Here is a 23,493-nt window from a genome sequence, read left to right on the forward strand (position 1 = left end):
TATCTGGATTGTAAAATAAATTATATTTTTGCTACTCAACTGTTCGGATTACTTTTTAGTTTTATGTTAAAGCCCAGTGCCAGAATTTACTTTAGGAATTTTAGGGTGGGGTTGTAACATAAGCATGTTACTAGGATTTCATAACTGTATAAAATACAAGGGAAAACTTTATTTTTTTCTGACAGTACATGTTTTGTCTTCTGCACCAGTTCAGGTTTTTGTGACCTTGGATTTCTGCTAATTGTGCATACTGTGAATAAATGCAGCTCTGAGTAACAGGGTGGCACCGAAAGCAGCATGTGAAGAAAAGTCAGGTAACAACCAGAAAAAGAAGAAGAAAAAGAAGAAAAAGGAGAAGAAGAAGAAGAAGAAAAAGAAGAATGATCGTAAGCAGAAAAACAAATGATGTTCTGGGAAGAAGTTACTTTTCTTTCCATTCAATTCTGTCCATTTCAATAGAAATCTGCATTTCAACTGAACCAAAAATGCTGTGAATATGGGTGCTTGTGTTGCTACAAGGCCCAAGGAGGGCGTGTTCACATCCACAAAGTAAAGCCAGGGAAGGCAACTTTATATATGTAGCCAAACAAAAAAAAAAAGCCAATTGCAAGCAAATTAAAAGGTTTTTAATCTTGTTTTACAGTGAACAGGCAGCTTAATCCAGAATATCGGTGCACAGAAACTTAAAGGTGCTTTGGCATGTTTCGCTCAAACTTTTGGAACGATGAGCAGGTTTGACTCAGATGATCTTAAAGGTCTTAGTGGTTTATAGCTTTGGAGAAAATCAGAAATGTACACAGGGCTTTTATTACAAAGTGCTTAATGAATCAATAACATTTTAAATTCTATTCTTTGAGCAACAAGTAGCACTGATACGCTGATCTCTTTATTTAATTACAGTAACATGTAAGGTGCTTAGGGAAACATCAGATAACAGACTGAGAAGTATTATAGCACACAGAAAGCAAGCCTTTGCGTTCCATGTTTATTAAATGTCTACTTCATCCTTAAATCCTCCCTCTGATAAGAAAACCAGTTGAAAAGTGTCGCCTGTGATTGTATGTTGTACTCTCTGCAGGAGCTCAGCTGTGCTACTTGGCTATCAGTGACAGACAAATTCAGCAGGGGGATGCCACCGGGTATGCCTGGTTAAAAGGCTTCCGATGGGACGGTGCCTCGGGGCGTTCTCTGCGGACACATAAGTCATCTCTCATGTAAAGTGAAAAATTCCACAGTCTTACCGCCACTGAATAATGTGCAAGAGATACGGCCCACAGAAAGGAGCCCACACCTTGCCCGGAGAGGCTCCACTGAATGAATATGCCGCATGATGGATAACAAACAGATCGCACTGGAAAAGAACTCCAAAGAATAACGGGTCAAGGGAAAATCGTGACGAGGAGCAGGAAACGAAGGTGAAATGTCAATTTCTAGGTTGCCTGTGATGCATAATTTACGGAAATATGGAAGGACAATGGAACAGCATACAAATCTGCACAGCATGAACTCCGATCCTGCAAGAAAGATATGCATTAAGGTAAACACCGACTGGTTTTTCTTACCATTGGAACAGCCCTTGAGTCGAGCCCCTCGAACCGGCGCTCTTTGTAGATCCGCCTTGACCCGAGCCTTCAGTCCCACGTTTTCCTTCTGCATGGCATTGAGCGCATCGCTGACGGAGTTCACCACCTTCACCATGTTGATCTGGCTGTCCGACAGCAGCTGCAGCACAATGAAAGTGGGACGGGAGAGAACACACTTACTAATGATGAAATAACACCAAGTTCCCTTCGCAGCAGATGGGACAACAGTTTCATTACCTTCAAGATGGATAACATTTGCTGCTTATTTTATTATGCAGCACACAAACAGCTAGATTTGAACAGCTGAGTCCAATGAAATGGTATCTTGTTGCATTTTCACTTTTGGCAATGCTTGCGACAAGCATTTATTTTCCTCTTAAGATAGAGGAGCTGTTCAATAAGAGCATTGTTATAAGCCAAAATCACTGCTTTCTTTAAACAAAAAATGTAGCAAAATAGCTTTCATCTGGTTGTTTTGGAAATTATGCAGTCTCCCCGGCAGTTTTCAATGTCAATGCTTCCCGAGCAAGATTCCTAGCTCTGTTCCACAGTAAACAAAAAGCAATTAAGAAAAAAAAGCAAATACAGACTGAATTTAGCCTAACCTATTCATCTGTTGCCAAAATGAAATGAAACTGTTCCAAACAGTTGTCGTCAGCTCTTTGAAGAGAGAGAGGATAAGAAAGAGCAAAGGGACAGAAATGCAAAGACATTAAGTTACTAAATATCCCAAATGGGTGTTGAAATATGGCACATTATAAATTATTTTCAATATGACAAAAACAAGCCCTTCTTGAACATGAACAAATTAATTCAAAATGACACAGAATCTTTTAGAGTGCAGACTGATACTGCTGTTTAAAATTATTCAGTTTAATTTTATGCAAAGTGTAACACAATCAACCTAAACACACGTACTGTACTAAAGACAGTTTTTAAATTGGCTTAATATAGATTAAGCCAATGTATATTGGCTTAATCTATATTAAGCCAATATACATTAAGATTAATATACACTGAGATTCATCTCAAAGATTAAAAAAAGAATTATGACTGAAAGATACTGGAATGGATCTTCTAGTATCAGCTAAGAGCATCATATCTTTTTAATATGCAGAGATGCTAGCAGAAATGTTAGCTGTGGCATTATTGTAGAGGGGTTCATAAAATAAACCCCTCTGGGAAATAAAATTGTACTTGCTCCCATTCCATAGCATTAGGTAGTTGTTGGAGATGGTAACACAGAACAACTATATTTTTCTTCTTTTCTTGTGGCAATCATTAAGGCAGAAAGTATTATAGCGAATGTCTTAACTTACAGAATTACGCCTGATTTATATTCAGCCATTATAATAAAAAGTCATTCAGTAATGAACTATATGCTGTTAGTAGGAGTGGGGGTGAAGGTAGGGGGGTGGCCTGTACAATAGACGTAGGCAAATGCTGCCATAATTCCAGTTATGTGGACAAAACTGTTTTACATGAGTTATACACACCTAATTTAAACCGATAGGTGATTAACAGGTTTCCCACTGACCTTGAAGGCATCCTGACAGGATAATTAGGTGATTTGAATCAGGTGTGTTAAAGCCAAGGGTTTGAAGTCAGCCGTTAATTTTAAAGCCCCCTCTACACTAACAGCGGTATATTGAAAAACATAAATCTCCTGTCATGTTTGCACATCCTCAGTTTAATGAGGGATATTTCCACATATGTCTGCTTTTGACTCCATCAAGCTTAAACTTTAAGCCCAAATAGCTTAAAGGAGAAACAGTGTGAGAGGAAATGTGTCCTACAACCTCTTTAGCAGATTAGCTTTGCTTTGCTTAGCTTAGCTTAGCCTTGCTCAGGGTCTTCTTCTTTTGTATGTTTTGATGGCATTTATGACATTATTGCCTCCTAGTGGAGCGGCATATTTACTGCAGAATGTTGCAGCTGAGAGTTTTATTTTCCCCCCCTTTCTTTTCAAAAACAGAGGAAAATGTATTCAAAGCTGGGATTCTAAATTTACCTCAGTCCCGCTGGAAAAGTTGTCATCCTGTGCACCTGACTATACCAATGTGTTAGGACAAGCAGCATAATTCTTTCAGGACTTTCACAGGCACACAGACGCGATGGCTGCAGTGTGTGGCAACGACACGTGGAACCTTATCCCATAACACAATCTGGTGACTATAGTGAAGCACTAAAAGCCCTGTGGGAAGGTTGTTGATGAATGTGTGTGCTAAGACTAGCAAAGAGCACGGTAACCTCTTTAATGACCAGCTTTTCTCTGAGCTGGTCATTAAAGGTAAGGGTTTTTTTTATTTTTTACATTTCATTCCTGTTAGAGTCTACGGACAGCCAGGTTCTCTCTAAAACTCTGTATATATCAGAGTAGAGAAATATTTTTTTTGCCATTCATCTCACTCACAGACTCAGTACAAACAACCCCCTTCAAAAAAAATAAAAAACTTTCGTCATCCTTCTTTTTCTCTGTCTCATGCAAACATACCCCCCTTCAAAAACACACAAACAAAAACCTGCGCTGTTCAAAGTCATATGCCCCATTGGCGCAGCTATACTCAGGTGTTAAAACTGCATTAGATGTAAACCCCTGTGGCCATTCCTTGGCCTCAATATCTATGCAACACAAAGCCGAGGCACAGCGAACTACGCCGAGAGAATATCACACTGGAATAGTGTGAGTTAAACCCACACACAGCTTCAAACAAGGCACGTTTGTGTACATGCCCCGATGCAGGTGCAAAGAAAGCTACAGGCACATGCGTGCATATATTACAGAACCGAAACTGTTCTGCTCGGCAACAAGGCGGGATTCATGGGCGAGACGCTTTTGAATGTGCCTTTCTCACACTATTTCTCCAGTTGTTATTTGTTAAGCATGTATCGACGTTCTGCTTGCGTGTCTCCTTTCAAAGCAGGAGACGTGTCTCCAGCCTCGATTGCTTAGCCTTGACAGACACATCAATTAGGATCATTATGTAATTAGATCTCATTAGACAGCCTTTGCACTGGCTTAGAAAATCAGTTACGCCACAGTACTTAACACATGGAGCCTTGTTTTGTGTCAGGGTTTAAATGGGGGCCAATTTAGGTGCCTTTCTGCGCAGCTGTTGCATAAAAGGATGATTTGAAAATCTTGAACATGATCTGATCGCATGCTCAGCTTGAAGACGACAAAATTACAATCTTTTCATGTTGAATGGTGTATATTTATGTTTTATTTAGCCAGGAACGACTTAGAACTTTAAGAGGGTGTTGCTGCTGAGACAACAGCAGCTGAAAACCCCACGGAAATACTTATAAGGCGCATATAATAAAAAAATCATAGATCAAAGGGGTCCATAGCCCCCAACCAGCCTTCTACCCTGCACCAAAAAAATAAACTGTCTCTCTAAATGTACCACAGTTGGTCATAAACGCAGTGTGAAACACGTTCCATCTTTGAACCTTCTTTGAACAATCAACATAATTTGGCATCCGAAGAGCCGCGTGAAAAATGTGTTTTTATGCTCCCACACACAAATACATACATCTTCCCTCATGACCACTACTTGTTTTTTTCTATTATTCTTATTTGCAAATGAAATGGAATGATTTTTTTTTTCTTTTCTCCTGCAAAGCACTGAAAAGATTTTGCTGATGTTTCCATTTACTTTCGGTTTCTCACTGACAAATCGCAGAACAGTAGAGGCCATAAATTACCTAGTTTGTGTGACATTCATCCAGTCCATAACAGTTACAAGAACAATACAAGTTGAGCCAAGGTTATCTGAAACCAAACTGCAAACAGACGGCAATAAATTGCAACTAAATCTCGTTTCACTGCAGCAGGTGTAGCAGACGATTACTATGTGTGTGTGTGTGCGTGTGTGTGTGTGTGTGTGTGTGTTATGTCCATAAATGCTTAATCAGAATTTGCAGTGTATTTCACTATTCTAAGTATGTCATATACATACCTATAGGTAAGACTTGCAAGTTCGAATAATGACCGGTACATTTGCACTCGCAAAAAGCTGTGTTGTCAGATTATCAGCCTTTTCGTCAGCGTAAGAATGTTGTTTTAATTCTTTAAAAAAATATACAAATAAAAAGTCTGTACTGACTGCCGGCCACAAAGAGAGGAGCTCAAACACTTTTCATTACATTTCATGATGTTTCTTTAAGGTTCTAAGTTTATAAGGCAGGTTTTCTCTGCATATAACTGGGACATACTGAAAAGTCATGAGAAGTCAGAGAACGAACATGCTAAGCTAACATTTCATGCTATGTTAGCTTAGCATGAAAACATTAGCAGTAACAAGACTTTCAAGATAAACAATAAATCCATGTTATTTCAGGTGAGTGACTTTCTGAAATTAAGAGCAGCAAAGTCCTTGATAAACATAATTTGAATGAAATTTAATGAAAGCGTAATTTTACTGAGCACGGCATTGAGTTGATTCACTTTCTGAGTTTTTATCAGGCACAGAAAATTCCCGACAAGGATAAGCCAGGCAAATAAATAAATAAATGCTTGAGAATATTATACAAATGTCTCTCTGATTTAATCTAATCTTCAGAATAATCAGACTGAGTAAGGGAAGCTCCAGACATATGGTAATTTTTCAGTGCGCCCAAACACCAAGTATGCACAATGCCCCCAGTAGATAAAGGGCAGGTTAATAAATCAAACTAATGAGTGATTTGCTGATAAACATGTTTTTTTTTTTTGTTCGTTTGTTTTTTTAATGGAGTCATCAGGAGAAAGTAAAAAAAAAAAACTAAACAAAAAGCAGGGCATTTTAGATATACAGGGTCATCTGGAGAGCAGGGCAGAGAGTCTCAGTAGGTTTGTTCTTTTATCAGTCTAATGGACTATGGAGCCCTTTTCACATTTAGAGTTTAAAAAAAAACATAAAAGACATTAGTTGTGCTGTTATGCCGAGCAGTCTGTCATTGCGAGACTAGAAAATGCTTTAATGCCTGATAAAATCAAAGTCAGAGATATATCCTGGGACAGTAAATAGGAGAAACGGGGACTCTGCGGTTAAGGATAACTCAGCTGACATTCAGCTCACAACATGCATGACACGACCCAAGATCATCAAGCAATGGAAAAAAAAAAAAAAATGGGACAGAAAGAAATCCCTTGGGAACAAAACTCATCCCTGGTGCAGCAGCAGACTGCATTTGGAGGTGCATCCAAGAGTCACAAAATATTCACATTATGTGCTATTATTACATACAATGCATTTTATATGAGGCCAAATCCGACCGGAGCCTTGTTGAACCAGTGGAAAACCACAAGGCAAGAATCCTGGAATAGTGCAATTTGTGAAACAATTATTGTCCAAGAAATATTGTAATATCCAGCAAACACAGGAGTAAGCTAACTCTAGAGCCACATGTTTTTCTAGTGGGTGTCTGTTAATTATGGTACTACTTAATAACAAACCCTCTCCAACATATTCGAAATGTCTTTATCAGGCATTTTGAATTGCCATGGAGAGTACTTTCAGTGATTAATTTTGTTATTCCGTTGGCTCAATGAGAAGAGAAACCAACAGAACTGGCAAAAACACAAATAAATAAATAAATAAATAAATAAAAAAGAACCCTTAAAATGTTGTAAATATTAATCTCAGCAAGTCACCCAGGTCCTGAAGCAGCAAAATCAGCCTCAGGCAATCACACAACCATGTATGATGTTCTATTTATGACATGCTATGTTAGATTTATGGGAGATGCACATCTTCCTGAAAGTTTCACTTTTGTTTTGTCAATCCACAGAATATTTTCCCCAAAAACCTTAAGAATCAAAGTGCTGTTTTTTTTCTGGAAAATGTGAAGCAGAACATTGTGTTAAGTTTTGGCCAGTGCTTATTTTCATCTTAAAACTCTCAGTATGCCATTTCTGCTTTGTTGTTTTCTTTCAATCCCTTATTACTGAATTATGAACATTGTCATAACTGAGGCAAGTGATCTCTGCAATGTGTTAGAAGTTTTTATTGGTTCCTTTGTGACCCCTTGTTGAGTTGTTAATGTCTTTTCCAGCCACTCTCTGGCAGGTTCCATGTCTGTTCCAGTTTTTCCTCAACATATTCATTTATTAGTAAAACAGCTATTGCTTTTAAAATTCAGTTCAAGATCTAAAACATTAAAGACCAAGACATATTTAAGGTGGCACTATTTGTTGAATGAACAATGTATCCTGAGATTTCTTTTTCTCACATTTGACCCATTATCTGTTTGATTTATGCTCTTTGTGAGATAACGCTGAGAAATCTGCATCACAAAAGTTCTCCGCAGTCAGGCAGCCTGTTGCTTTGAGATAGGAGTCAAAACCCTGCCTCACCATGCTGCTTTGTAAAACCTCCATTATTCGCTGATGTTGGGTTAGCAGAACAAAGAGCGTGCTTGTTCTCAATCGGCGTAACTGCATGCTAAGTAACAGCAATTCAGCCATCAATAAGCACCTGGCGAATTAAAGTGGCCCACAAATGTTAGATCAAACTCTACTGAGTTTGCTCTGGCCATTAGAGTCAACAGTCTTGTACTGTACATGAAGGTCTCTGAAGCAAAGAAACAATGAATAAAAGATGACCCTTGATGATGAACATAACCTTCATACATAATGTGAATGTTTTTAATCGTGAATTGGATTCATATCACACTGAGTGCCTGATCTTTGAACAGACATTTGATTAGTCTGTCCGTGCGTAGATTTGAGTTTGGCAGAATAGCAGAGTCCAGGAGTTGTAGTAAAGCAATAATAATGAAATAAAGCCGACTTGAGTTGATCCGTCTCGCACATAAATCAGACAGAGCCAATGTTCTGTGCTCCTATTTAGGACACCAAGTACAGCTGTCAGAAAGGTTTCAATACAACAGAAAAATAAACTTTTTATTTTATGGAAATCCACAAATGCAAATGTTTTATTTGTGACAAAATGTAGACAAGTTGAAGGTGTGTTTATACTTTTTCAAGAACATCTATTTATAATAGTTGTGTTATGTAACCTTGATTCTGATATTTTGAAATGTGGATATTGCAGAAGCTCCTTGAGCGTAGAGCATCTTTAGATGTTTTAAGAAAGGACCAAAGAGCTTTTTTCATTGTAGCTGTATGACTTTGTAATATAGGTCTTAGAAAACATTGTGCAATATGGTAAACACAATGACAAGCATTACAGATATTCTCTACACTGTCAGGATTCAGTGTGCTTTGATGTTTTCAGGCCGGTCCATATAACATATGGAGCTAAAATGTAAGCTAAACTCAGAGACATTTTTGTTTTGCTCCCCATCACAGAAAAGCAGCACCTGACATGACTCTGATGATTTTCCTTCAGTGGACCAAATTTCTAAAGCTGCCTGAAGGTAAATTTACTGGAACACCATATCTAGTTTTTCTGCTAATCTTGTATCTTTTATGTTTTTCTTTGACAAGCTCAGAAATTATTTTGAAGAACTTCCAAACATTTCTCTCTAAGAGAAATGTTTGAAAGGCAACTTCAGTCACACAGACAAAACTCTAAGTTTTGTCTGTGTGACTGAAGTTGCCTTTGTAAAAATCAATTTGGCAATTAGTCTGATGAGCGTTTGAGCAGCGACTTAACAGTGTTAGGTCTCTAGATCTCTAGATGTCTTCACTAAGGCGATTGTCGTAGCTACTGGGTGATGCAGTCTGTCACTTTGGTTTGAAATATCCGACAACCAGTCAGATATTTCCGACAACCAGTCGGATATTTCAAACCAACCAGTTAAACAGTACCAGTAAAATGTTGCACTCACATTGGGCATGAGTTTAGTATTGATTTTGGGCTCATAATTACTTATTTGAATAATTCTTCACCAATCCATCCATCTTCTTCCGCTTATCTGGAGTCAGGTCACGGGGGTAGCAGCCTAAGTAAGGAGGCCCAGACTTCCCTCTCCCCAGCCTCTTGTTCCAGCTCCTCCAGGAAAATCCCAAGGCGTTCCCCAGCCAGCCGAGAAACATAGTCCCTCCAGCTTGTCCTGGGTCTCCGCCTGGTGGGTCATACCAGGGAGGCGTCCAGGAGGCATCCTGACCAGATGCCCGAGCCACCTCAACTGGCTCCTCTCGACGTGGAGGAGCAGCGGCTCTACTCTGAGTCCCTCCCAGATGACTGAGCTTCTCACCCCATCTCTAAGGGAGAGCCAAGACACCCTGCGGAGAAAACCCATTTCGGCTGCTTGTATCCATGATCTCGTTCTTTCGGTCATGACCCAAAGCTCATGACCATAGATGAGGGTAGGAACTTAGCTCGACCGGTAAGTCGAGAGCTTGGCTGTTCGACTCAGCTCTCTCTTCACCACGACGGACCGGTACACCGCCCGCTTCACGGCAGACGCTGCCCCAATCCATCTGTTGACCTCCTGCTCCATTTTTCCCTGATTCGATCCCGAGATACTTAAACTCCTCCACTTGGAGAAGGCACTCTACTCTTTTCTGACTCAAGACTATGGCCTCTGATTTGGAGGCAATGATCCTCATCCCGGCCACTTCACACTTTACTTCATTGTAAAATGCAGCAAAGCATGGCTTCCTTTCAGAGTACGTGGAACAATGAATATATTTAGGTATTTAGCAATAAAGGATTTATGAGAAACTCAGAATTGTAAGGCATGCTTTTACCAGAGAGGCCAAGGAAGACATCTGACCATAAAAGCGTAAACTGTGCTTCCATGTTGTTGTGGATAAAGTCACATAGACTTTACCAAAAACCATTAACAAAAGGACAGTAGCAAAACAAATGGAGAACAGTTTAAGGATACGAGTCGCAAAACAATTTACATCAAATTCTTTCTTGAATATAGAATTAATATACACCTTATTAAGATAGTTGTTACGAAATATTTTATACAAGACTTTAATCTGCCTGCATCACTGAACCACTATTACTCCTTTTCCACTCAAATGGACCTGGCTCCACTGTACTCAGCTTGCATTATGAGCGTTTCCAGTTTTCCTTTTTTTTTTTTCTAGCCGCTTCTTGCTTTTTCGGTCCTGTAGTAGGACCAGCAGGGCCAGCTAAACCTGCATGGGTGATGCAAGCTTAGTTCCTGTTCTCTGATTGGCTGTGGGCGTGGTCAGACGTAAGAGCAAAGATAGTAGAAAAACACAGCGCTAAATTTCAAACACGTGACAACATGGAAGCAGATTAAAAAGGGCTTTAGAGAGAAAGAAGAGAAAGAAATTACTCTATACATTAATCCCCTTCATTAGAATGCTCCACGCATGCTGCCTTCAATTTTGACATTTAAATTCGACTCTGAAATTTTTACACTGCAATTTGCACTTTTAATTTGCTCTTCCCATAGTTGGACAGAGCCGCTTTGTGTTCCGACTCGGTTTGTATGTGGAGCCAATGTTCAGCCGTCCACCACCCTCACATAAGCACACAGCTGGACTATCCGACAGTACATGTCGGGTCTGAGATCAGACCTTGAATGATTGAAATTGTTCTGCCATCACTTTAAGATGCTGATCAAGAAATCTTAAAGTATGTTCTTTAATTCAGTGGAAAACAAATGTCCCAGCCTCTGCCTCTACGCACAAGACTCCATTTTTTTTTTTTCCAAGACTCACACAAAACTTTGCCTGCAGCTTATTACCCAGAGCTGTGGTTCCCATTAACAGTGATACATCCTCTGCACTTTTACACCCATCTTTCAGGCTGTGAGCTGAACACCATCTGAAGGAAAGGATATATTTTCAGTCTGGGGATTTACAATCCTACTAATCTGATTTGTAAGTGTCCACGTCATGTGTAAGGCTTCTTGCTTTGATTAAAAAGGTCACAGTGTAATATTGGGCATATTCAAAAGCACGTAATATCTATTCATCCATCCAACAAACAGCCACGCATGGACACTTTCACTGATGAGGACAACTTAGAGGGGCCAGTTATTTATGTTTTTGGACTGTGGAAGAAAGTCAGAGTACCCAGAGGACCTTGGGGACAAAATGCATAGATCCCAAGCAGATGAAACAAGCAATGCATTGGCTATCAAGAAACCTATAAGTCATCATATTTCATACTGGGAAATAAAGGCAATGCCTGATCTGAACTGTAAATAAAAAGAAAAAAGTAAAACAGAACAAAATGAAATAAATTTGACAATACAATTAGAAACAATTAAAAAAAATAGAAAATAACCTAAAATATAAACTGAGCAAATAATAGTGGTGAGAATATTAAGATTTGTAGTTCCTGTTATATTATTTCGTAATAGATTGTTACTCTATATATGTACACTTTCACTATGTCTTGATATATATTTTTTCCTTCGGACCAGAGCTACTGAATCTTTGAAGTCACCCATTCATGTTTACAAATTTGAGCTTTCTTATTACCCCTTTTTTTTTTTTTTTTCCACTGAGCTTTTGAAGTTGTTTGTATCATATCCTTGGCCGAGACCTTGCAACAAGAACAATTTTACTTTCGCAAGCGCACAGAGGACTTGTGCCTGGAAGAATGAGTGTCTTGAGGCAATATGGTTTTCTCGCATACCAGCAGTTTGCCCCCAGATCCTTAGCAGGGGTTGCAAGTGCCACTTGTTTAAAACATTAATAATCCTCAGGCACATTATTCAGTTTAAACTGTGACCTGCAGTTCAAGGAAATCAGTAAGTCATGCTCCTCCTTGCAGCCTTTGCCTCTGTGGAGTGATTTTGCAGTCAGACTGTGTGCATCGCTTCACATCATGAAAGAATGAAGAAAGAAGTTGGTTCTCGGCGAGTTTAGACCTCAGTTTCCTCCCCTTTTTAAAATGAATTTAGTGTTGCTTGGGCACAGGACATGATTGCTTATTGGCAGAGCCATCAGAAAAGAAAACTTACCTTAAAAAACTAAGTGGTACTTTGATGGATACCAAAACTGTTGCCACAATGTTTCCTGTTTTGCCTGTTGGTGTCAAAAATGTGTTTTACACTTTTGGAACAAATCCCATCATGACTTTCAAGTATGGATTTTGATGCATCCCAATTTTGATGCATCCCAATTTTGCAGAGTGTGTGTATGTGTACTGGAATGAAGGATGTACGATTCAATGCTAGGCACCATTAGGAGGGTTAGTTTTGATAATGAGCAGATTTTGTGTTAACTTCGGCATCCGGAGAGGAAAAATCTTTATCTATGCATACAGAGTGCTGCAAAATATATGGGCTGAAATTGAGTAACAATATTATTTGGTCATCACTGCAGCAAAAGTTGAGAAGCAAAGAACTGAGATTAGAGCACAGATAACTGGTCAGTTTCACATTTATGCCTGTTTAGATGATAAAATTTGAGTGAATAAATGGATAATGTTGCTCTATTAAGGTGTGTTTAGCTCAATAGCTTAACTTGCAAGTTTACAGTATCATTACTCTAATTTTAGATGTTACATGAGTCCTAACAATAGTGAACCACACATTCACTTGGGTATTGTTTTTACTCTTCACAAAAAAAATAAACCAAATTTGTAACATGAATGACAATAACTATAAACATTTTTAGAAATACTTTACTAAAAAAAAGGTAAACTGCTATTTTAAATTAATAAAAATATTTCTGAGCTAACATTATAAGTCAGTCTGATCATAACTAGTTACTAACAATGATTTTGCTGCCAAGTTTTAAAATGTAATTGGATTAGCCAAGATATATGTTTGTATCAGACTGAAAAGGAGCTTTTAAGTGAGTTTATAAATGACACAAAGAAATAACCATATTTAAAGAAAAATGTATGGATTTATTTATTCGCTATTTGAAGAGATTTAGGTCATGTCTCTTGCAATCTTCTGTTTAGCAAAGCTTTCAATGGATGTCAATGTCATTAGAGTTCAATTCAGAATAATCAAAGAGTTTCTGTCTATCAGAGACACAAACCACCTTAAGTGCTGCATTCACAGTCAAGGCTGTTAGTTCTTTATCTGTATTCAACACAATGGCACACGTTTGGGTGACGAACGTAACACACACCACAAATAGAACAATTAACAGCTTGAACTTTGATTTTATAATAACTCATTTAAAAAATAAGTTCAAAGTCTTCACCAATAAAAGCTCAAGTATTTATGGATCGAAATTTCGCAATTGCAATTTGGTAGGTTAAGGTGTAAAGCAGCAATGGAGTATTAAAAAAATGTAAACACAAAACAAAAGGAAGAGGTATTTTACATGTTTCAGTCAATTAGCACCGTTATGGTTTAACTTTATGAAGTAAACAAAATTACCAACTGGTCTTAAAAAAACATGGCTGTCCTTGTGTATCACTCTGAGATCCAAGCCTCAGCTGGAACATTTTTTTTATCAGAGTGATTTATCCATTCGCAAATATGTCAGCACACTTCTCTTGCTATGAAAGATGAATATGTCTGTTTATAAATAATAAAAACACATTTTCCTCCAAACCTACTGCAATCAGATTCTCCTACACACCTCAGGGGAATGTGGACGGGCTTATCCCTACAAGGCAGGGTGAGGGGTTTTTTTTTTTTGTTTTGTTTTTTGTTTTTGTAAGAAAGAGGGCTGCAGTGCGTAGCACATTCAGCAGTGTGTCATCCTATAAATCAGAACCCTTGGCCACAGGTATCCCATAGATCACACAGTCACACCATGGTGTCAAGCTGAAACAGCGGATGTGCGCACCACATGCCTCGCTTCCGCAGAGCAAATCAATCACCTGGAGCATCTAAGCTGCTGCCGGTGCCACCTCAACACACCCTGCCCACTGCCCCGTGCCACCTGCACCATTCCACAAATTAAAAGTCGCTCACTGCTTTTACCGCTCGGTCTACAAACACTCGTTTGCCAACAAACCAGCCTTTAAGCTTTTCTACATGAATTGATTAAAAAGCTCTGGCTTTAAGAAACGACTGGCAAATGAATTCAATTGCTTCAGATGCACGGCTGGCAGCAAGGTGCCACCTACACCATTCTATCTATTTATGACAGAGCGCAGGTCTTAGCTGACATGACAGGATTAAAGGAGCATGTAGCATGAAAAAAATCACCACAGACATTCAGGATATGCGTCATCAATAAATCAGTCTGGACAGTGCAAAACTAAAGGGGCTTTAATTACGACTGCATCCATCTCGGGAAGCATTATGTTATCTTACCTAATTAGTGTGCGAGTTGTAGGGTTTTCTTCAAACATGATGGACATTTCTTCCCCAGTGACTTTCCCCCTTCGACTGCAAGGCCGGGAGAGTTACATTAAGAGGAACACGAGCCCGGAGAAACATGAGCTCTATTTGTGCTTTAATTTCGTTGCAGCCGGTCAATCACGGTGTGAAACGGAACGGACAGGCTCGACTTGGCATTGACTCAGGGAACGATCATGTTTTGAGTTTGCAGAGAGGAGAAAGGAAGGCAAATAAACCCACAGAAAATGCTCCAGAGCAATAGGCTGTCACACGTCTTACGGTGGCCTCACAATCAATATGCATCAATAAGCATTTCACATCCCGCAAGTCAGAGCACCTCTGTATAGTACTTAAAGAATTGAATTGAGCTGAGAATGGTTAGTGGTAACTTCAGTTTTTTTTTTTTTATCAGCAGTCACTACAAAGGACAAGGGCAGCAGCAGCAAAATAAATATAAAAATAACTCTGTTTATTTCTAAAAAAAAAAACAAAAAAAACATTTTTCTCAAATAACGATCTATGAAGTGTCCGTCTGTGACTTATCCTCAAAAATAAAATGTAAGTATCCATGAAGTAAATAGGCACTATTTTTCCTGCAGCGTGTAGGAAGATAAAGCAAAAAATAAATATGGATTGAAGGACTTAACATTTTCCGTCCAATCTCACACATCCTAGCAAGGTCAGTGGGGGAGATGGTGCCCATCTCCAGTGGTCACTGGTCAGATCACAGAGACACACCAGACCAGCAACAATGCACACACACACTTATACTGAAGGGGAACTTAGAAAGATCAATTTACCTAACAAGTCATGTTTTTGGACTGTGGGAGGAACCCAGAGTTCCCACAGCAGGGGAATCATGCAAACTCTATTCGAGCTGGGATTTGAACCAGGACCTTCTTGCTGCAAGGCAACATGAATACACTTATTTTTTTTAATTTTGTTTTCTTTAGTGTATAGATCTAAGTTGAATCTACAGAGTGTTTCCTTCTCTGGTGTACAGGTGTCCTACCTGTATGAGGCGTCCTTGTTCTGTCTGTAGCGTATTCAGGTCCTGACCAAGGCTGCTCTGCCCCCGGCGCAGAGACTCGTAGTCCATCTTCAGCTGTCCCGCATGGGCTGACAGCTTGGCCACCTCCTCGGCCAGACTGACCAGCAGGGCCCTGTCCTGACCTTTGACCGACTTCAGGTCAGAGTCGTGGTCAGTCAGCGAGTGGAGCAGTGAGGTCTGCACACCCTCCAGCCGCATGAAGTTGCTGTTATAGTCGGGACAGTTGGGGTCGATGAAGATGTTGATACGAGAGCCGTCGCCCCTCTCCACGGTGACCAGGGCGTTTGCTTCATCCTGATTGGTGGAAATGTGGGGTAGGCCGTCAGACATGGGCGGGGCCTGGTAGTGGTTCATGAAAAGGATGGTGCCGGTTACGGTGACGGCCAACAGCACGGCCACGAAGAGCAGGATGGTGCAGAGCAGGTAGCTGCAGCTCATCCTCTGGAAGAAGGAGAGACAAGAAAAGAATGTTAGGGCAACGCAAAAATATTAAATCATAAGAAGTGCTTTTTTAAAAAACAAAAAAAAAGAGATGACTTTCATCCACCGTTGCAAAGATGCTCACTCAGAATAATCAAATTCCAAACCTCTATGAAATGAGTTTCACAAAGGCTAAAAATTTTTTACATTTGTCTGGTGAAATAATGTCGAGTCCTTCAGCTACTGCTTTTGTTGTAGTCTCAATCAGAGTTTAACATCTCTAAAAAGAAGCTTTTCAGATATGTTTTTTTTTGTCTAGATGCATCACATGCCATCAAATTTGCTCTTGCGAAGTGCAAATTGAAAAATCGATGATGGTTTAAGACGTGGGAAAAACTGTTCTAGTCAGCATCCATGTTTTCAGATGCGAGACAAAATGCCAAAACTGACAATTTTCTGTTTTTGTCGCATTAAAACCACAGCCCTCGATTTATTCATTTTTTCGATGATCCAACGAACACGGACCACAACTAGACTGAAACTTGAGTTCAGGTGGGAGATAATTGAGGAGAGGAAGACAATTTTTACAAACACACACACATACAATCGCAAAAAATACATAAACTCTGAACACTTTTGCAGGCTACTATAAAACGGAAACCCTTTATTAAGGTGAAAATGAGGCTCAGGAAGGTTGTAGCTGAACAACCAAATCGCAGAATCCTCGTCTGACAAAAGCCAAACTGTAAACAAAGCCGGCATTAAATAAATTATAGGGAGCAGAATAAAGTCACAGTTAAATTTTTCACCCACATCAGGAGAAATAGGAACAGATAGACTAGCACAAGAGCCCATTATGCATGATAAACAATGCGCAACTCCCCCACATCTTCCTCATAATGAATCAGGAATTGGTCTTTTTGCCGTTTCTTTTTCCACACCAGAGGATGTCCCATATGAAAATATGTGGGCTGATGCGTGCAAGCATGTTTGTTTTCTATTTTTACGAGAGCATGAGAGCGACTACATTAATATGGAAATTGGCTGCGGAAGCACACTGAACCCCGGCTAATAGAGGGCTAACGGTCTGCTTTACGAAAGAGCTTTATGATTCCTTTAAAGTTAAGAGAATCAATTATCCTCAGCAGGGGAAGTTCCTGCTGAACTTTGTTTACACACAGTCTGTGGGCACGGATCATAAAAAGATGTAAAAACCCATGACATGTGGGGGTGTTTTCCTAACAAATCAAGCCCATTTTAAAGCTCTCCTTAGACCAACCATGTAGCCTATATGTTGCACCAAAAGGAGGTCATGTGGCCTGAACAAGCATAATGCTCCATCAGTAGGCATAGGGGTTTATTCAATACCCAAACTGGTGGTAAAAGATTGGGTTTGGAGAAACTTAATCATGTGTGATACCCTTCTGAGTGTGATTTGTTAAAATGTCAAATCATAAAACGCATGAAAAACTAATTAGGACTATTTTACGCAAGTATTTTAACAAGATATTTTAATATTCATTCATTTTATCACAGTGCAGAAGGCCAGAATCAATTGGAAGAATTAAAGATGAGAAAGTCTTTTCGACATTTGAGCAAAAAACATTTTCTGATAGAGGCTTTATTTCAGGTCACAATTTAATAAAGATTAATTAAATTAAATAAAGAGAATAAAGAGCAGGTAGCAGGATTAGTGCAGGCCATGCAATCTGGAGAGAAAACAAATACATTAAGAGAAAGATGCTTCCAGACATTCAGAAAAATTAAACAGAAATCTTTAGAAAAATCTGCTAAGTTATACGACCCTTCAGTTCTCAAAAAAAAAAAAAAATAAAAATAAATTATTGCATTTCAGAAAATGTATTTTTTAAGACCACTGTTAAAACAGCTATGGTTGCAGACATGACTTGAGACGCAGACTTGAATAAAAAACAGCCGTGTCCTATTTTAAAGCCCAAAGGAGTTTACACTAGATCATGCTAGTTTTACAGCCAGTGGCACAGGCAAGATTTCATTGCCAAAAGCAAGAAACTAAATACGAGAACACTATGGGGAAAAAAAGGAAAAACAAGACTGTAGAGTTGAAAGGATGAGAGGAAAGTGCAAGAATGTGGATTCTAGCCCACTTTGCAAAATAAACAAAAAGCTGAAGAGTAGCAGATTAAATGACCCAAACATACTTTTTCCACAAAAGTCTAAATCCATAAAAACAAAAGTTGCAAGACATCATGGTGGAGGCAAAAAGTATTTATTCTTCTTTGATAGACACCAGTATTGGCATTTTTGTTCTTTAGATCTTTCCCATTTAATAACCATAAAAGCTCAAATTAATGTAGAAAAAATGCATTCTTTACTCTTCATGTGGCAACATTTCCTTTGGGTTTACCAAAAACTTTACCAAAGCATTACAGTCAAACCAAAAAGTCATCGGTTATGGCGGTGAGTACAGACGCGTCGGCTTGTGGGCACCTTGGTGTATTTTTATGTTTGTTTTGTCTTTTCCTGGCGCATCTAATCCACGACAAACTCATCGACATCGGACTGGATAGACATCAGATCTGAGGCAAAAACATAAGTTACAAGTGGCTTTTCACAGACTCCACATCCCTCCATAGATAGCTACACCACCATTTTCCAATGAACCAGATTCTTGTGAATTGCTAAAAAATTATTTTTTCCTGGAACTTGCTAAGAAGCATTTATTATCTAAATATTGGTGGACATGTATGTATATAATCCCAGCCTGTATACACAGCTTTGGATCTGAACAAGAAAAAAAAATCCAATAAACTTATGCACATAAATCTTGTTTAAAATATCACAGATTGGTGAAAAATATTTTCAGCCTGAATGTAGAACATTTGAAACATGTCATTAAAAGTTGAATTATACTAGAAAACTCATGCTCGTTCATGGTATGTAAATTTCTAACCAGAATGGTAAATCATATTTCATCTTTCTGAAAGTTATGTTACTCTTGACTAATGATATTCAGTACATGCAAATAAAACAAACCCTGCACTGCGTCGATGCACCTGTGTTGCCCACTCAATTTAAATGTCTGGTGTTTTATGTACGAGCACAATCAGAACATGTACTCCCTGCCAAACACTTGTATCAGAACCAGTCAGCAGACACACACACTGAACAAAAAGAAACAGAAAAAAATAAACCAGTGCTTTTTCAAACCCCAACAAATCATCAGACAGCGGGAATTAGTTGAACATAGCACCCTTTGGTTCCCAGATCTCACTTTACATGTGAACCGCGACACCATGAAGAAATCTCAGCATGCATTTTAAACCCGTAGCAGCTCCGAGATTTTAAATATTTGTACGTGTATCAGCATAGCCACGGTATACATTATGCGCAGTCTGCAGAACGACAGCAATATAACATTAAAACAGTTTCCCAGAGCTCTGTTGCCAGCAGGCCAAGACATTAGTGGAACCCATCACTGAATATTCATTACCAGTATACCGACTGCTAACATGAAAAAAGATAAACGTCTTAGGTGTCCTAACAGTAAGAGGCTTGCATTGCTGACATCTCCATTTTTAGAATATTGAATCATGAGAGCTACTGCTCAACAATGCCTTATTATTTATACAGCATTTTTTTTTTTTTCCCACAGTGAATCGAATTTATCACTGAGAGTACCACTGCAATTTTGTTCTGGTCGAGAAACATAATGACAAATAAAAAAAAATCTTATGTCTTATGCCTTAATTTAGAATTTGTGGTGAGCTCGGTAGGTAGTCCATCCGACCCCCACATTGTGGAAGTGGCTCCAAAATATATCATTTTAATTGCAATATTTTCTGCCAGAAATCTTTTTTTTACACTTCTAGCAAGATGTGAATCCAAGACTTCACCCTTTGACCTTTGAAGTCGATGAAATGGCACCATTTTTGTATCGGCTCCAAGTTTACTTCGTCTCCTTTTCAGTTGCGTTGTCACTTTTTGTCCTCCTTATTTCACCTCTTTTTTTTTCCATGTCAGTTCCCATTTAGTTTATCACCCTGCATTTTCAGTGCTTTTGCTTTCAGCTAAAACATAGCCTTATTTTTACACTAAGCAACTTTTCTCTGTTATCTCCTCCTCTCTCTTTTTCCCCATCTTCTGTGCTACACTGCATCTTCGTTCACACGCTGCACCACACACTCCTAATTAGCCCAAACAGTGCACCCATGTCTTCAAACCCAGTGTTTTGTTGACCCAGGCATCCACCCAATACTGAGTCTCTGACTCCAACTTCATCTCACATTCTCTCTTTGCAGAGGAACCCTGCTTGAAAATACTTTGGTTATTTTATGAGGTATTTACCGAGATGGATTATGTCAGGGTGCTGCAATGCTGCTGGAGGTCACACATCAGTAAAATGTAATTAAAACGCATAATAGGAAGCTTTCAAATATGACTTCAGGGATGACTTTTATGGGTGAAAAATCTTTGAAAAGAAACTAAGCTCATTAATTATTCATTCATAGTAAATTTACATGATATCCAAAATTGTAACAAATGAAATGGTTGGAAACTGGTCTGAGCGTAAAAGTGACATGATGCAAGAGTTTGAAGAGATTGACTATTGTGTTTTTTTTTGCGAACGCAGATTGACATGAAGTCAAACAACGAAATGGAAAAGCGCAAGAAGCACACAATTTTTCTGCTGCCTTATCAGTTTGATGGTCAATGGAAAAATAACATGCAGCAGCAGGAAGCTTCATGTCCCCACAGAATACATGGTGTCTAAACTCTTCTTCAGAGCTGCTCAGTAATGACAGAGACTGTGATACAGAAAAGCTCTTAACACAGATTTTTCTTTGTTACTTTTTAAAAATGTCTCCTGCTGCATTAGGCCAGTCTGTAATTAGTAGTTGACTTTCAGATTTCCTCTGGTCTCAGAGGGATTTGTGGGGATAGCTGGGGGATTCTGATGGACAGTTCTTGAAAAAGGAGAATCAGAGAAAATTAATCTCTATGGAAATGACTCATCCCGTCACACATGAGAACTGGCAGACCTTTGTTAGATAAAAGACTTTAAAGTGGCACAAAAGAAGCTTTTACCAGTTAGTTTTTCTAGTGTACCTTAAAGAAGTTTTGACCCATTTGTTTTTATGTTTTAGCCACAAACTGAATTATTTTCTTTTATCTGGATTTTATGTAATTTCAGTATAATTGTGAACTGAAAGGAACATAATACAAGCTGTCTATATTATCTCTGTCACGTCATTGTGCACTTGTCCTTTAAACATCAATGGCATAGGAAGACATCATTTGACAGAAAAATAACATCACCGTCACTTAAGATTTGACAATGTGAAAAAAACCTATTCAATCACAATATATATCAGATTGCTGGCTTTGGTTTATTTGGCATGTTAAAAATGGCAGCATCACAGTTCTCACACACTTATGTATATCAAACATGTCCACCAGTAATACAGAAACAATACAACTCTGACTCAACTACAGTAGGAATGACTCAGTAATAACTCAGGCCATCCACATACTTCACTCACCTCTGCATGGAGAATGCTCGAAACATTAAGTGAAACTGGCAGCATGAATTGTTTTTGTGACCAATACAGCTAATAATTTAATTTACATTCAGTCAGCATATTCTAACACATATTAGAAAAAAATAAATACATTAGAAAAAGATGGTGATACGATAAAGTAGCAAGTAGCTAAATAATGAATTTCACATCCTTACTTTTTTCAGCAGTGACAACAACTGGTCACATTTAAGCAGACTGCGAATTGCATTAAATAAGGTTGATTATACAATGATGTAACTGGGAAAACTGGGAAAAGATTCTAGGTGTGAAAACTTTGGCAAGACACAAAATTTTGCCCAAATACACAAAACCAAAAAACAAACCACTCAGAAAAATGTGGAGATTTCCTTCAAACTGTGAAGGAAGTTAAACATATTCAAACATTAAACTCGTAAAAGGGAGTTTTTCCTCCAGTTTTCATGTGCCTGCATTTTAATATACACTTTTACATTTGCATTCAACACACACTTGTCACCAAATCTCTCATATAATCAAATCCCCTTTTCTTCCTCCCATCCCATCACAGAGTTCAGGAAATCTGCAGGGCCTTATCCATCTAATGCCTGTATGTATCTGAGTACTCAACCTGAGGTCACGTCACCGCCGCTGCTCACTGACAAAATGTAAAGTGTAATATGAAATAATCCTTCACACTGCCGGCATGCAGCCAGGAAGCGGATTGTGATGAGAACCAATTGTCAGTGATAGCTAATCTCCCCTGCACCTGAGCCAGTCACTTTTCATTGAGTGCCTCCTTTTTTACTGGAAGGAAAGGGGAGGAATATACGCCAACAATAAAAAAAGAATACATGGAACAATGAAGGGATTCATTCCACATCATGCTGCATTTTATCCATTTGAATGCAAGCATAAACACAACATTGCAGGGTTGAGAACAAGTTTACTTGATGTTTTTTTTTTCTACCTTAATCTTTCCCTTTAAAGATATATCAAACATTTTCTCATTCCAGCTTCTCAAAGGGTATGCTTATTTTTTTTAAATTCATGTTTGGTTTTCTTTGAGAACTTACAGAACATAATAGCTTATGTTCCGTAAGATCCTTAATAAAAACAGTCACTAAAAGTCGCTCACCAAGGGCAAGAATGTCACAATACCATGAGCCTTTAAAGCTAGTTTTATAGTCAACCAAGACACTGAAGTGGACAAAAAGGTGTGTGTGCCAATTGTGCCGTCCTCACCCCTGCAAATCATACACCTTTTGTATGTTATGTATGTTGTGTTATTAAAACGGCTGATTTAAAAGTTATTCTTGCAGAGCAGGTTCATCTGTACGAGTATTGATAAAAATCCCTGTATGAGTTTTCATTTTTGGAGAATACTGCACCAACATATGCGTCCAGAATAAATGTTCAACTATAACTCAGCCGAAATGATGGATTTGAATAATTGTAGAGGTATATTTTTAAATGTTGAATAGTACCTTTAATCACACAATTGTCATCAATCGATAGCCATAATTAACTTAAATTAATGATCTAATCCAATTTTGTTTCAGTTTGCTGGTATAGACTAGGCTTTTAAGCATAGTCTGCCATTTTTTAACAAAGAGTAATTTCAGAAACTTGATTTGTTTAGTCCAAACTGAACTGATATCATCAATGGCTACAAAAACTATAGTCAATGTGTAGGTTTCAAAACGGGCATCCAAATTAAATCACACATACACACACGCACATATATTTATAAATTGTGGTAAGTTCAAACCTGTGCAAG

The 23,493-nt window shown here is 38.6% G+C and overlaps 1 protein-coding gene across 2 annotated transcripts in view; it reads right to left on the reverse strand.

Moving 5' to 3' along the window:
• fibcd1b (fibrinogen C domain containing 1b) overlaps positions 1-23,493 on the reverse strand; it is a 162,337-nt gene that overhangs the window by 95,024 nt on the left and 43,820 nt on the right. For both annotated transcript variants that reach the window (XM_007548923.2, XM_016669901.1), the window contains 2 exons: positions 15,739-16,218; positions 1,563-1,722 (listed from right to left, as the gene is read on the reverse strand). In XM_007548923.2, the coding sequence (XP_007548985.1) occupies positions 1,563-1,722; positions 15,739-16,218 (640 nt within the window). The remainder of the gene's footprint in view (positions 1-1,562; positions 1,723-15,738; positions 16,219-23,493) is intronic.

The sequence above is a fragment of the Poecilia formosa genome, unplaced genomic scaffold (assembly GCF_000485575.1).
Source record: "Poecilia formosa unplaced genomic scaffold, Poecilia_formosa-5.1.2 Scaffold28, whole genome shotgun sequence".
Classification (NCBI taxonomy): Eukaryota; Metazoa; Chordata; class Actinopteri; order Cyprinodontiformes; family Poeciliidae; genus Poecilia; species Poecilia formosa.